General features: G+C 45.5%; 1 protein-coding gene across 1 annotated transcript; it reads left to right on the top strand.

The window, feature by feature from the left end:
• Window positions 1-1,442: 1,442 nt before the first annotated feature.
• rnf167 (ring finger protein 167) lies at window positions 1,443-14,022 on the top strand. Its single transcript, XM_018728945.2, has 10 exons — window positions 1,443-1,746; window positions 4,737-4,883; window positions 5,941-6,021; window positions 6,137-6,274; window positions 6,353-6,440; window positions 6,655-6,745; window positions 7,099-7,204; window positions 7,828-7,921; window positions 10,180-10,260; window positions 11,239-14,022. The coding sequence occupies exons 2-10, from the start codon at window positions 4,785-4,787 to the stop codon at window positions 11,652-11,654; spliced, it is 1,194 nt and encodes a 397-aa protein (XP_018584461.2). The 5' UTR covers window positions 1,443-1,746; window positions 4,737-4,784; the 3' UTR covers window positions 11,655-14,022.
• The last annotated feature ends 374 nt before the right edge of the window (window positions 14,023-14,396 follow it).

Below are 14,396 nucleotides of genomic sequence, written 5' to 3' on the forward strand. Positions count from 1 at the left end.
AAATAATTAGCAATTTGCCATTGACATCCTAAATGAGCAGCAATGTTTTTTTTTTTTACAAAGTGATACAGAGCATTTTATTTATGCTTTTAATTGTATAAAATTATAATGTACTGTATAATCCACGGGGGGGGGGGGTGCGGTGGTGCGGCAGGCTTGGCCGTGTCCCACCCACTGGCAGGTCTGGGGCTTGAGTCCTGCTTGGGGTGCCTTACGATGGACTGGTGTCCCATCCTGGGTGTGTCCCCTCCACCCCAGCCCCGCGCTGCTGGGCTCGACCCCGGCTGGGACGAGCGGCCTCAGACAGTGTGTGTCTATAATCCACAGATGAATTCAAACTGACAAAAAGTCACAAAAGTAAAGCAATTCCATGGCCATCACAACATTTAATAAGAATTATTTTACATTAGATATGCTACTTTAAACAGACTTACAAAATGTATCTCTCATTTGCCTGATACTTTTCTCCAAAATGACTCTCACTGTTGAGCTACTTAATTATTCACTCATTTATACAGCTGAATTATTTTACATTGAGCAATTTAGGGTAATAGCCTTGTTCAAGTCTACTACAAAGCTGGAGATGGGATTTGAACCTGCAACCTTTGGAACCAAAAGCAAGAATTCTAACCATTACACTACCAGCTGTTCTTAGAGCTTACTAAGATCTGGGTATGGAAAATTAGAAATATGTCATGATAGCCATCCAATAGATGGTTCAATTTCTAAGGATAATTTGTCTAAACATATTGGAAATGTTAAACTGCAACATTTCCTACAACTGCAAACGCACATGATTCAGTTCATTCATTGATAACTACTCGTCCCATGTAGGGTCACAGCTGTCAGAGTCCATCCTGGACTTAGGGCCTGCGCAGGGTACTCTTCGGTGCATCACAGGACAAGTGCATGCAAAACTTCGCACGGAATGAGCCACATGAAAACCCACAGTGTAAGAGGCACCATGTAAGGCCACCTGTTATGCCGCCAGGCAGCCAACTGGTCACGTGCCTTTTCCCATGTGTACTTTTAATTAATCACACCCGAGTGTTACATATACTTATGGACATTACATTTATGTTTATTCAGTTCTACACACTATTTATGTGACACCTTAATTCAATGTGATTAAGAGAGTTGCACTACAGTAAACGACCTACATTCACACCTCTATGACTCTATCCAGTACAGTAGTATAACACACAAGGCAAGTTAGAGTCATCAGCTCATGTGAAACACGTCTTTGTACTGTGAGAGGAAACCCGTGCGAACGCGGGGAAAATCCTTAAGTAGACAAATTGTTGACTTCAGTACAGGGATTAATAAAATGTGTGTGTGTGACTACGTTCCTTGAACGTGACGTCAGAGATTTTAATACATCCATCGCGGAAGAGAATTGTCGGAAATACGTCACGCCGTGTGGACCAATGGCAGCCCAACTTCTCCCGAGAAGGTTCACGTCTTTGATCCTGTCAACACGCGATATTTAGGTGCTGCCATTGGCCACAGAATCGTAAACACGGAAATCGGAGTGAGGACGACTGGAATCTGTCTTTGCTAAAGACTTCGCTAACTCGGGATATAAGGATACCATTTGAAAATTAAACGGAGGTTTTACACGCTAAGAGCCGTCTGTATGTCAGAAGGTGGGAGAAATCGCTGTCGGAAACAGCTGACACCCTGAAGCAGCAGGAGCAGGAGGAGCAGCGCACGGGAAAGTTGGGCTCCGCGGACACTTAACGGACGGTATGTAATAAATGTAACACTCGGAGCTCCGTGTTGGCAAATCACTGTATTTACTGTGTCCTGAAGTGTTTGCGAAGGAGTAAGCGCCGCGGGACGATTTGTTATGCAGCGCGCTGTACAAGTTGTACTTCTCTCTTCTCCTCTTGTCTTGTGTATTTTAGTATTTCGCTCCGTTTTCTCGCTCTGACTGTGTTTGGCACATTGATGCATGTCGTGGGTGACGTAACAAACCAGGCTGAGGCTCGCGCAGCCTCGGGGAGGCGAACATTCGGCGCCTTCACGACTTTCGAACAGCGATTGTTCGCGTGATGAGTGAAAGTCGTGACAGTCACGTGTTATTATAGTCGTATATACTCTCTGCGTGTGTGTTTCTTCGGGTGGAACTTTTGTTTGTGTACCACACGGCTCCACAGGGATGAAGAGTTGTTAAGTTGCGACAGTCAAGCAGTTAATCGTTCGGTTGCTGCAAATAAGTCGATCATCAGAATAATCAGGTGCATCAATATTAGCCTTGGTCTTACTTGTGCAGCTCGGTGGCGCAGGGGGTAGCGCTGGTGCCCCGCAGCACGTGGGCTGTGTGTGTTCGGGTGTGCGCTCGATTCCACGTGTGTGGAGTTTGCGTGATCAAGGAGGTGTAACAGCAAGTGCCTGCTGATGATGTTCAGTATCTATCACCATGTGATTAACACAAACTGCGTCACATGTGATGCTGCATTTGTTTTGGTTTATTCAGTTATGGCCTGTTTCTTTTTTTAGGGCAACTTTTGAAAGGAGCTCCCATTATGCTCTGCTTTAAATCCTGGAGATGTTTTTGAATGCTCATTTATTGTGGAGCGGCGAGTGCCGTTTTGGTTCGCTTAAAGCACAATGGACTTCTGTGTAACGTGTTCCCACTCAGTGTAAGGGGGGGCCTTAATTTCTCCGAAAGCCCTGAGAGTTGCAGGGACTCGTATCATCCTTTGTCTTCTCCACATCAGGATGAGTTTATTCGCTAAGATTTTTTTTTTCCTCTGCCAAACAAGAGCAATTTGAAATGAAAATATGATGCAGCTGAATAGGTCTCATTAAAATTACACTGGTTAATTTAAATTACACTCACAGTGGTGATGCGCTCCTGTCAGGACTGGTAACTGCTAACTCTGAAGACCGGAAGATCATCTTTCCTTTGTATTCCTGGTTTGTGCCAGAAGGGTGAGAACAGGTCCTGTGAAAAGCAAAAGGTGTGTCGCGGTTTATTGCTTAACGACATGGATTTGTGACCCGATGTACCTGTACCAAGTTCTCTTGTGTATATTTTAACAGTGTTCTTAAGCTCGGCTGTTCCAGTCAAATATCCAGACAGAAAAATGGACAAGATTTTCCAGCATCGTACATGTGCATCTGAGATTGGACCAGTGTCCAGGGTCTACCCTGCCTCACAGTCTGTGCTTTCAGGATAGGCTCTGGACCACCACGACCCGCCTGGCATTGAACAAGCGGTCATTGGTAATGGGTGGATGAGTGGATGTTGAATAACCTGAAGGAACCAGAGCACTGTAAATCTGTGTCATTGTCCTTACTACTTTGTAGTAAGTGTAACTGATGATCACGTGATTTGTTTACGCTTGATGGGTTCTCAGCCATTCCCTTTTTAAGACGAAAATATCTGCATGGGGTTGCTGCGCACCTGGTTCTGAGCATCTTGTTACCAACTCCCTCAGTTCACAGTGCGAAGGTGCTGACATATAACATATGGTGGGGGCATCCAGGGACCACAGTCCTGAAGTTATGAGTCTCTACTTCCTGTTTGGCTTTGTTCTGCAATGTCGTGGTGCTCTGAGTACAAGGATCATCCTGGGTGGAGAAGTGTGGAAGTTTCACACAGTGCTGAATGTGGTGTATGCCTTACTTATTAACATGCTTTCATAAAACATCTGTGTCTTTATTCCCAGTCTGAGATAAGAGCGCATTATTTTACCCCTTGAATATGATTCATGCATCTGTAACTGTAGCGAGACAGCGCTGGACAAGGTTGCTGTCAATGATCCGAATTTACAGTCACAACAGGTACGGCTGACGATGAAGTAAACCAGCTGGCCGTGGAGGAGAGGAAATGAGAAACTCCCAGTGTACAAAGAAAGGGAGGAAAAAGAAAGCGTCTGGGGGGGGGGGTCCAAGTAGCAGTGGCTGCCCACCCGTCTTTGATAGGGGACCTGTTTGGAGGCATCTTGTGCAAAAAAACTCAGTCACGGTCCAGCTGTAGTCTCTGGATGCTAAAATTCATTGTCCAGGCCCAAGGTTGATAGCGACATATAACAGGTACAGGGTAATTACTCTGGTAACAAACAAGAGTACAGAATGAATAGGTAAATCAGACAGCCGATGGAGTGGTGGTTAGCATTCTTGCCTTTGGATATGAAGGTTGTAAGTTGACATTCTCCCTACTGCTGAAGTACCCTTGACCATGATACTTACCCTAAATTGCTCTAGTAAAAAAATAATATCCAGCTTTATAAATGGGTAAATAACTGTAAATATTTAAACATTGTAACTGGCTTTGGAGAAAAGCATAAGTAAATAAATGCAATGTTGACATAATGTAAGCGCTGCTGCAAGTGGGACTAATCTGTGACGAAGACACCCAGGTTTCTCTTTGTTGTGTGTTTAAGTTGGGATGGTGCGTCGAGACTTGAGGAATCCCTGCGCGTAGATCCTGCTTAAGGTGTGTGTGTGTGTGTGTGTGTGTGTGTGTGTGAAGGACAGTTTCTTCTCTCTTGTATTTACAACCTTTGTCCGAAAGGGTTTTCTGTACCCCAAGGTACAAAGTTTTCTACAAGTATGTGTGCGCGCGCGAGTATAAACACATGTTGACTGACATTGCAAACTATTTTTATGCACCTTGTGTTCCAGAGCAACTGGTGTGTTAAGTGTTGTTTTCAGCAGAACCGTCCCAGAATAATGCTGGTACCATGGCGCCGTCTCCAATGGATGTTCTTGTTGTCATCATCCAGGCTCCTCCCCCTGTCCGGTGACCCTCCCCCAACCCCCAGCAAAAAAGAATGCTGCCCGTGAGGGTTGCGGGCCACCGACTGGCCGTCCTTGCAGTGGCCCTGTACTGCTCTCTAGTGTCCTCCCCAGGACATGCCTACATCTATGCTGTGAGTCTGTTACCTCGCTTCTGCTTGGCTGGTGTGTGTGTGTGTGTGTGTGTGTGTGTGTGTGTGTGTGTGTGTGTGTGTGTTAGGGTGCTAGTAAAAGATGTGGAGGAAATGATTTCCTTGTTAGTGAGATCTCACTTCTTGAAACTGAAGTGAGTTTTGGGGGGGTGGAATGTTATATGTCTATCAAGCTGATCAGTTTCTAATCTTTTAACATCGATACTGTTCTGTAGCCCCTCTGCTATTTTTTTTAAAAAAAAAAAAAAAACCTTTCAGTAATCTTAAAGCTGACATTCGCTTATTCCTGTCCTTCAGGGCAGGATAGTAAGACTGCTGTTAGAATGACAAAATTTTATTTTTCAAGATAGCTTTCTAATTATATATGCGCATGTATGAAAATATGAATACCTCACTAATATACAAGTATACCAGTGAATCCCTTCATACAGAACATTTCTAAAAGGGGGGGGGGAGCAGCGGTCCAGTGAGTATGGACTGCAGATTTGCTGAGTAAACCAACATTATGTCTGACAGTGTAATGTATTCTTAGTACATACAGTACAAGTGACATACCCGAGTAACCTTTAAAAATGTATTGGTTTTTTTTTTCTCAGATTTGACTCATAATCTCTTTTATACCAAAAGGAATAACCTGGAGGGTGGAACTTTGAAAAGCGTTTTGAAAAATCTCCACTGGCTCTCCGCCACACGTCCGTTTCTTCATTTCCAACTGCAAACACCTTTGTTTGTCTGCAGTGCCTCGATTGTATTGACAGAAAACAGACAACAGGGGAGACAGGGCTACGCTAATGAAGAGCCAGTTATCTGATTTTTTTGACATTACTAACAGCGACTCTGCCGACAGCAATTTGTTGAAGGGCACTTCCAAACACATCTGAAAACTTTCCAGCCTTGGTTTAGCGATTTGCTCCTAGACAGAAACAGCACAAAGTGGTTGTTAAAGGAAAGCAGTGGGACAGGATTTGGGGAATCTGGTGCCCTTTCTATTCTGCATCCTTCATATATTTCACCTACATTTTCTTCCATTCCCCGATAGCACAACAGCAACATCACACACATGATCTTCGAGGATATGCCCTCGTTCTTCGGGAGCCGTGTGCCGAAGGAGGGCCTGGTGGTGAGTGACGCATGGCCTGTTGGGGCGGTTATTGTTTTCTAGCTATCTTTCATATTTCTGGAACAAGGTATGGTTCAAGTTTTTGCTTACTACCCCCACCATCTTGATGTGTCAGGGAGTGCTGGTGGAGTCCCGTCCTCTTAACGCCTGCACCCCTATCGAGCCTCCCCCACGCAAGCCATTGCCGATCAACAACAACCTCACCAACTACATTGTCCTCATTCGCCGCTACGACTGCAACTTTGACATCAAGGTATGCTGTGGTTTTCTTGCCTCTGTCCTTTCTTTGTGAAACCAAATGAGTGTGGGCTGTTGATGCTTCTCCGTTCAGGTGTTGCATGCTCAGCAGGCCGGGTTCAGCGCAGCCATTGTGCACAATGTGCAGTCAGACCGCCTGCTCAGCATGGGCTCCAGCAATGGTGAGTACCGTGCAGTCCCTTCCCTTGTGACCCTGTTTGTCCGATTGTCACCAAGCTGCGAAAATCAAATCACTGTCACAGTGAAACAACATGTAATACTCATAATTTAGTGCATTGCTTTCTTTTTGTCAAGTTGCTTCTTGTAGCCTTCCCAAATTCCAGCTGATGAGAAGAAGCATGTGAGTTCTGACAACCAGTGCCTTTCCCTCCTCAGAGACGATCGCAGATGAGATTGAGATCCCCTCCGTGTTTACCGGGTACACTGCCGCTCAGGACTTGAAGAAGTACATCATTGGGGAAAGCGGGTGAGTTTTGTGTGTATGTGAATCCACCAAAGAAACCAGGACCACTGTTGTGTTGCCTCCAAACAGTCATTTTTGACAGCAGGTGACCTAAGGGCAACACAGGAAGTCCTCCTAGATAACTGGCAAATGCCATAATCTCATAATCTTGTTCTGTAAATATTGTGGTTTCCAGTTATAAAAAAAAAAAATTATATATATAATTCTCCCCCCCCCCCCCCCCCCCCCCCCAATCATGAGCTGATGTTTGTCATGGTAAACTGACAATAGATGTCAGTGTGTGTAATATGTACATACCCGAGTCTGAATCCTTTGTGCTGCTGGTGATCTTGATGTCTGCTGTGTTTGGCCTACAGGGCCTATGTGGTGCTTTGGCCAGAGTTCTCCTTCCCTCTCTCCTACTACCTTATCCCTTTCTCTGGAGTCATGGGGATGATTATCCTCACCATGGTCACCATCCTGGTAAGAAGCTTCTGTCTCCTAACCTGTTACTCAAACTTTTTCCATTTCCTGTGACACAGAGAAGTATATATGTGTATATTCGCTACTAGTCCTTCCATTGATGTGTTTGAGCAGAATACTAACCGCACTTTTGCATAAGCAGTATGAAAATCCCAGTTTTTGTCCTCAGTACTTACATAGTTACAAGGGTCTCTCCAATGTTACATGCTCTGTTTCCCCAGAAATCAAATTCCCCCCCCCCCCCCCCCCCCCTTCCTTTCCACCACAATGTGTAATAAATATATACTGTAGTGATCAATAACACATTTCTATTTTTTTATAGAAAGCAGTCTTTTGGTTTCATGCTCTTTTGTGCACCTAATCATGTGCTGTTGCTGATCAAAACGCAACATTCATGAGCCATAAGTGTGCACAGCATTTCCTCTAGCCCTGCCTGTTGAAAACAGATGGTCTTCAACACGCATATCTTTCCGGGTGCCATAACTTTGTAGCCATTAATTCTTGCACGAGAACCATATTAAGAACGCTGCCTAGCCGAACCCCTGGGTACTGCCATCGCCACGCTGGGCAGCAGCCTATGCCAGGGGTCACGCACTCACCAGCGCTCCTCTCCCACGGCACAGATTGTGCGCTGTGTGCAGCACAGGAAGAGGGCCAGGAGGAACCGGCTGACCAAGGAGCAGCTGAAAAAGATCCCCATTCACAAGTTTAAGAAAGGTGAGTGAGGACTCCCTGTTGCTGTCTGTCTCACTGCTTCTCCATCCAGCTGTGCCTCACTCAAATTCAGCCTCAGGACAAAAATACTGTATTTGTGTGACAGGTGCTTGTGTGCATGTCTGTCTCACTTGGACTTGCTTGTCATGCCACAGTTGCTGTTTGAGCGCAATATCCTCCCCTCTTCCATTCCCCCCCTTCCTCAAGCAGATGGTGCTACAAATTTTGCATTGTGAGAGTGTGTTTGTGTGAGTGACATCTCTGGACCACACACACTCTGCCACTGCAAGAAGCCAATTTTTCACAGTTATGTTATGACATAAAACTCGCTGCTTTCCAAACGGCTGCAGTACACAGGTAGCATTCAGGATGTTTTAGCCACTTCTGAAGGCTCTCGGTTACTGAGTCTGTACTTCACACATTTTAGTAAAAACTTCCTGCTTTTTCAGCGCTGTCTAGATATACAGACAGAGATGGAACTGAGAAGCACCCAGCCGAGATTTACGGCACTTCAGGAGAAGGGTGTTAAGCACACAGAGCAACGTGTGGTAATAAGGCATCCCACTGATAGATGAGTGCTGGTTTGTTTCGTTGCCCACAAACGGCTATTGCATCAGTCGGTGCTCTACAGTTACCATGTGTGCAGCTGCCCTGGGGTACAGCGTGAGCTATATGAACAATAGGATCAAGTTGGTACACATTTTTTGTGAGCAGGGTGCTCAGAATGCATGTCAAGATGAGCGATGATATCTGTCTTACTGGCACAGCTCTGTGCTGCTGAGGCCATGTCACTCTGTGCTCCAGTGATGCATCCTGGGAAAGACGCAGGACAAAAATAATTGGAGCTCAATAGTTGAGAACACGGTCGACATAATTTAAAAGCCAGATTTTGTTTTGACATCTCTTATGGTGACTGTGTGTTCTGTTGCGTTACCAAGGAAACATCAGATGGCCAATTCAGCTGATGGACTACAACCGCAGTGTGGCCTGAACACAATAGACTGGAGTTACTGTCACCCAGTTTGGAGTCCCTGCTAACTGAGCCATTGAGCACCGACTCTGGGTGCATCGCTGCCAACTTGTTCCCCCAAATATACTTCCCGGAGAGATGTCACTGATGGCAGGAAACAAATTGAGTGGTTGCTTTGCATTTAACATGTCTGTTCATGTTTGTGAAACAGTTATGTGAAGGAATGCAGAGGAACAGGAATCTTAGAGGATTAATCTGCTGCAGTGGGCAGAACTCGCACCCTCCTCTGCTGCTCGTACTAAAGTTTATCTCGGAAAAATGTTGGACGCCTGTGTCCAGCTTTCTTTCAGAACCCCTCCGTTACCTCTGTCTCTCCTGCTCGGTCCTGCACTGCACCCTCTTGCTCTTCCCACCTGCCAGGCCTGTGTTTGCATGTAAGGTTTGGCCTTGGTCTTGACCTCGGGCGCTTCTCAACAAGCTGCTGAAGCAGAGCCAGGTCGGGTGGAGTTGCACGATACGTACAGCGTCTACCCATTTCGTCCAATGAGGAGAGCAGTTGTCACACGTTGTCATGAATATCCCATTCAAAATGTAGGCCATGTTTAAGGGAAGGGGGGAAAAAAAAAAAAAAAAAATCGTACTGCTGCTTGAATATTGTACTCATTTGGAATCATCCTTTCATCATAACTTTTTCCACCTCCTTGTTTTTAACGTATCAACGCAGAAAGGTCTCCTTCGGTCTCCCTTTGTGTTTCATATTACGCCTGTCGCTCGGGGCAGCTTGTGTATATTTGCGTGACGGGAACATAAGTTTCACAGCATGGTGGGAAAGAAATCCTGGTGCCAGCATAAAACCAGAATGTTTTAACTTCACCTGACGGGGTAATGATGGCGTCAGTTGTCTCGTCTGCTTCAGGCGAATGAGGTTGGTAAAGTGCTTTGGAGGAAAGACATCAGAAAAACATTTTTTTGGAAAAACATAAAGAAAGGGGATTTTGTCCACTTAAGGGAGACAAGTCTTAAATGCAAAGATAAAGAAAACACTCTAGCAGGGTTCCTTTATGTTTTTAAAAGGATCCCCCCCCCCATTATGGCTTTGGAGGTGATGACTGTGAACGTTGTGTGTTTGGCAGCTTTGGCAGCAGCTGAGATGGAGGGAGAGGAAGAGGAAATCAGCAGATAAAATGTCTTTACCAAAACTGATGCTCCTTGGGTTTGGTTCCAGGAAATTGATATATGAAATGTGGTCTGGTTCTCTCTCTGTCTTTCTCCACCTCTCTCTGTGTGACAGGTGATGAGTATGATATGTGTGCAATCTGCCTGGATGAGTACGAGGACGGAGACAAGCTGCGCATCTTGCCCTGTTCACATGGTAAGTCGTGTGTGTGTGTGTGTGTGTGTGTGTGTGTGTGTGTGTGTGTGTGTGTGTGTCCAGGAAAACAAGCAGAGCAGTCATACCTGAGATATGTCCATTTGAGTAACAAGAATTGTGCTTAACTGATTTTCACTTAATAAATTGATGCCTCTGCTTGTCATTTCTCTCTCTCGCACGCACGCGCACACACACCCTGTCAGCTTGTTTGAGCCCTAGTTTATTTGTATTGTTTTCACTGATTTCTTTCGTCTCTACTGTTTTTAATTTTGCATTAAAGGTTCAATTAAGGCATAAACCTAATGTAGCATGGCTGTTTTTGTTTGAGCGATTGGTAAATATGTGCTACACAGTGGCTATGAAAGCTGAATGAGCACAGGTAAACAGACATACAGTACCACAGAGGTGTGAAAACTTGCCTTACGATGGCTTTTCCAGAAACGCATCACCTAGCTAAGGTGGGCAAAGAGTGTGTTCAGAGTAAATGGGACCCCTGACATATTGCTCTGTTTGTTACTGGTAAACTGTGAGCTGCAGTCCTTTGATGTGTGTCACTGTGTCTGTCTGCCCACTGAGTTCGCCATGCATGAACATCGCTGAGGTGTGGTCAGAAACTTGGCCTTTGCACAGCCAGGTGCTTGAGCTCGAGAGGCTCCTCTTGGGCACCTCATGGAGGCCGTTCCCAGGGTTTGAGCAATGTCCCACACAGGGACATGTTTCCATTTCACTCTGCATGGAGTCTGAATGATATTGGTCTCCTTTACTTTTACTGGTGTATTTGGCCACCACGAGGAGCTGACAAGTGACTGCCGCTACTCAGTGAAATTTAGATTTGACAGATTTGACTTTTCCGTGCAGCTGCGTTTCCAGAAACGCACCAGTCAGTTGATCTGTTGCTCAGTTTTCTCGTGGTTCTTTAATCCAAAGTGCTGTACACTGACGTTTTGGCCCGTCGTACACCCGCTCCCCCTTTCCCAGCATACCACTGCAGGTGTGTGGATCCCTGGCTAACGCAGACCAAGAAGACCTGCCCTGTGTGTAAGCAGCGCGTCGTCCAGCCCAGCCCCGACCACCCGGAGTCCGAATCCGAGAACGAGGAGGGCGGGATTGGGGACGGTCCTGGTGCGGGAGAGGAGGACAGCACAGAACGCACTCCCCTGCTTCGCGCCTCCCAGCCTGGTTCACCCTCCTCCAACAACGGTACGCCAACTGTGTACTCCTCCACCGTGGCGACAGCCGAGTGCCTGGTCCCCGCACCCCGCTGTGAGTCACCCCTGCTGACACATGAAGGCTACTACTCCCCAGAGGAGGATTCAGACTCGGACTCAGAGGCTGACAGCCTCGCTGATGGGGACTCGGCCCGTCTCATTGGCAAGGGCCAGGTAGTCGTGTGAGGGAGCACGAGGAGATGGAATTAAATCGCCTGGTTTGAGGCCTACTGACCCTGCTGTGGTTCCTTTTAGGGGTCCATTCCTCCCTGGGTTTTTCTCACCGTGCTTTCTGTCGAGGGTCTGGTCAGTTTGATTGTTCCTTTTCCCGCCTTTATGTTGCGTTTGGTCTTCCTCACCCTGTCCCGGTCCTTGCTGACCCACACAGCCATCTGCAAAAGCCTGGACGGTACTAACAGCTAACACCTCCACCTTGGGGTGTCATTTTTATTTAGGCTGTTAGAGCTACTTAGCAGGTGAAATGTGAACTGGTGAAGCAGACTAGCATGTTGCGCTTGCATAGCAGTGTACAAAACCTTAAGCGAGAGCAACAGTTCATCTTTTTACGGTGTTTATAAAAGCACGAGTCAAATTCATTATATGCAAATAACTGACAGGTGGAATAGCTGAATGTCCTCTTTGTTGTCCTCTGAACTCTTTTGTTCCCTTGAACTCTGTTTTCACCACTGAAAAGTGTTAGTTTCACTGCAGTTGATCTCTCGATGAAATGGAAGCTTCTGGAAATCACAAGTTTCTAATCTTTATTTTAAAGAAAGCAGTTTGTTACACCTGATCAACTGTGCAAACTGCTTTTATAGAGATGATGGATGTCTGAAGGATCTTTGTTCAGTCAGAAACTATCGCAGGGGAATGATGGAGGATGTGGGGCTCCAGGGTTGAACTTGTATATGTACGATGGCAGCAGCCAAAGGCGACGCCCATTTCCTCTCGCTCCGCTTCTGAAGACCCCCATTTCCTCCTTGCTGTAGCTGAACAATTGTGTCCTTTGATTCATCCACTCTCCCCCTCTGGGCATCTGAAGGCACCCCCTTCACTTTTAGGGGCACAACGAGTGTTGCTGATGCCTCGAAACATGACAGTTCATTCCTCACAAGGACCACGTGAAAGACTAGAGTATCCGGCACCTCGAAGGATCTGGGGCATTTTTCCAGGAAGTACTGTCTCAAAAAAAAAAAAAACAAGAAAGGGTTCTCTTAGCATAGCAGTCTGCCTCCTGGATTCCAGTCTCTTTCCACCTGCTGCCATCCTCGATGTTTCTATTCTGCCTGAATGAGGCACCAGGTAGTTGTTGACTGAATGGGAAGCAACGACACACCTCAGTGTTCCTCCGCAGGCTCCGTGCAGCCGGTGACTGAAATTGAGCTGTCAGTTGGAAGGTCTTTTATCTGCTTACGCTTAACTACGCACCACCTGCCCAAACATGAAGCGCAATAAAGTTTAGTGTCCTCAAGGGTCCATGTCACCTCTCAAAAAAATTCCCCCCCCGTTAGAGAGAGAAAGCAAAAGTGTATGTTAAGAGATGTGTTCATGAATTTCCCTAAAGGGCAGACTCTCACAGTGGGGCTGTACTTTCACCTCGCTGCTGTACTGTACTGTTTCTGGAGAATTATCATTATTTAAAATTGAGAAACTTTGGTTTTTATGTTTTTTAAAAAAAAAAAAAAAACTAAGGATCATGAGGAAAGATTATTCCTCAATATCACTGCAGCATTGCTGAGGAGACATGAGTCACTGTTGAATGACGGATTTTTTTTTTTTCTTTTTTTTGGAACAACGAGTCCTTCATAATGTTTTCTTACATGACTGTCTGCTGTCAGGGCACGTTTTCGGTTTTTCCTTTTTGAATTATGCGAGTGTTCAAGATGACACTGTTTGTGTTGCGATGGCACAGACAGGCAAGTGCCAATACCATTTTCACGTACACAGCGCTTGAGTTCCACTCACTTTATGAGGTGTCAACACACTGCTCACACACCCAGTGGGTCTCCAGTGAAGTCCAGGTGCCTGTAAACTTGATGTGGGTTCAGCTCCTTTTCATTTATCTCCATGCATTTGTTTTCTGACACTAATGTTCAAAATAAGTACGTTGAACTCACCGTCTGAGCCATTTTTACTATTGCAGGCTCTTTCAAGACCTTTTGAAACCAAATACTCTAAATTGTTCCTTTTAAGACTTTTTCAGTGATGCTTATCTCAAGTGACTGAGAGCAGTTTGTGTTCTATTCATCCTGGCTTGGACTGTAATGCAATTAATAGGTTAATGTTTCTACACAGTATATTACCAGTAACGCAAAGGAGATTTCACTAATTCAAATGTATTTTGCACTAGTGAATGTTGACTAAAATCATTGTTGGTCTTAATATGTACAGGTATTATGTAGTAGTGCTAGGTCATCATATGTATTAGAAACTGTGATACTTGTGTTCCGATTAGGATCTAAATTCTTGCAATATATTGATGATTTTCCCCCCCCATTTCTGTACCTTTATTTAACCTTCCCATCACTGAAGATTTTGTATTATGTTTCAGTTTTGCCACTAAACAATTTAAATTACTTCACTGACCCAGACTGTTCTTGTTTTTGGGTGTGTTGTCTTTTACATGTCCTTTCAGCTGTGGATGAGGATAGTCCATCATACAATGTCAAGTAGTGTTTTGGCAGAAAAAAATAGTTTGTGTACTGAATTATTAGTTTTCTTTGCACTCGTTAGCCATCACAACTATTCAGGAACTTTGCACGGGGGGACTTGATTCTCCAGTGCCAGAACAAATCTTATGCACCTGGACAATCAGCTGACATCTTGCACAGCCTGGATGTGGGGAGATGAGGAGGATGATGAGGCCAAACGAAGAATGCGTGGCATGTGTGCTTCGTACAGAGCGAGCCTTTGTGTCGCTGTTCTGCC

The sequence above is a fragment of the Scleropages formosus genome, chromosome 21 (genome assembly GCF_900964775.1).
Source record: "Scleropages formosus chromosome 21, fSclFor1.1, whole genome shotgun sequence".
Classification (NCBI taxonomy): Eukaryota; Metazoa; Chordata; class Actinopteri; order Osteoglossiformes; family Osteoglossidae; genus Scleropages; species Scleropages formosus.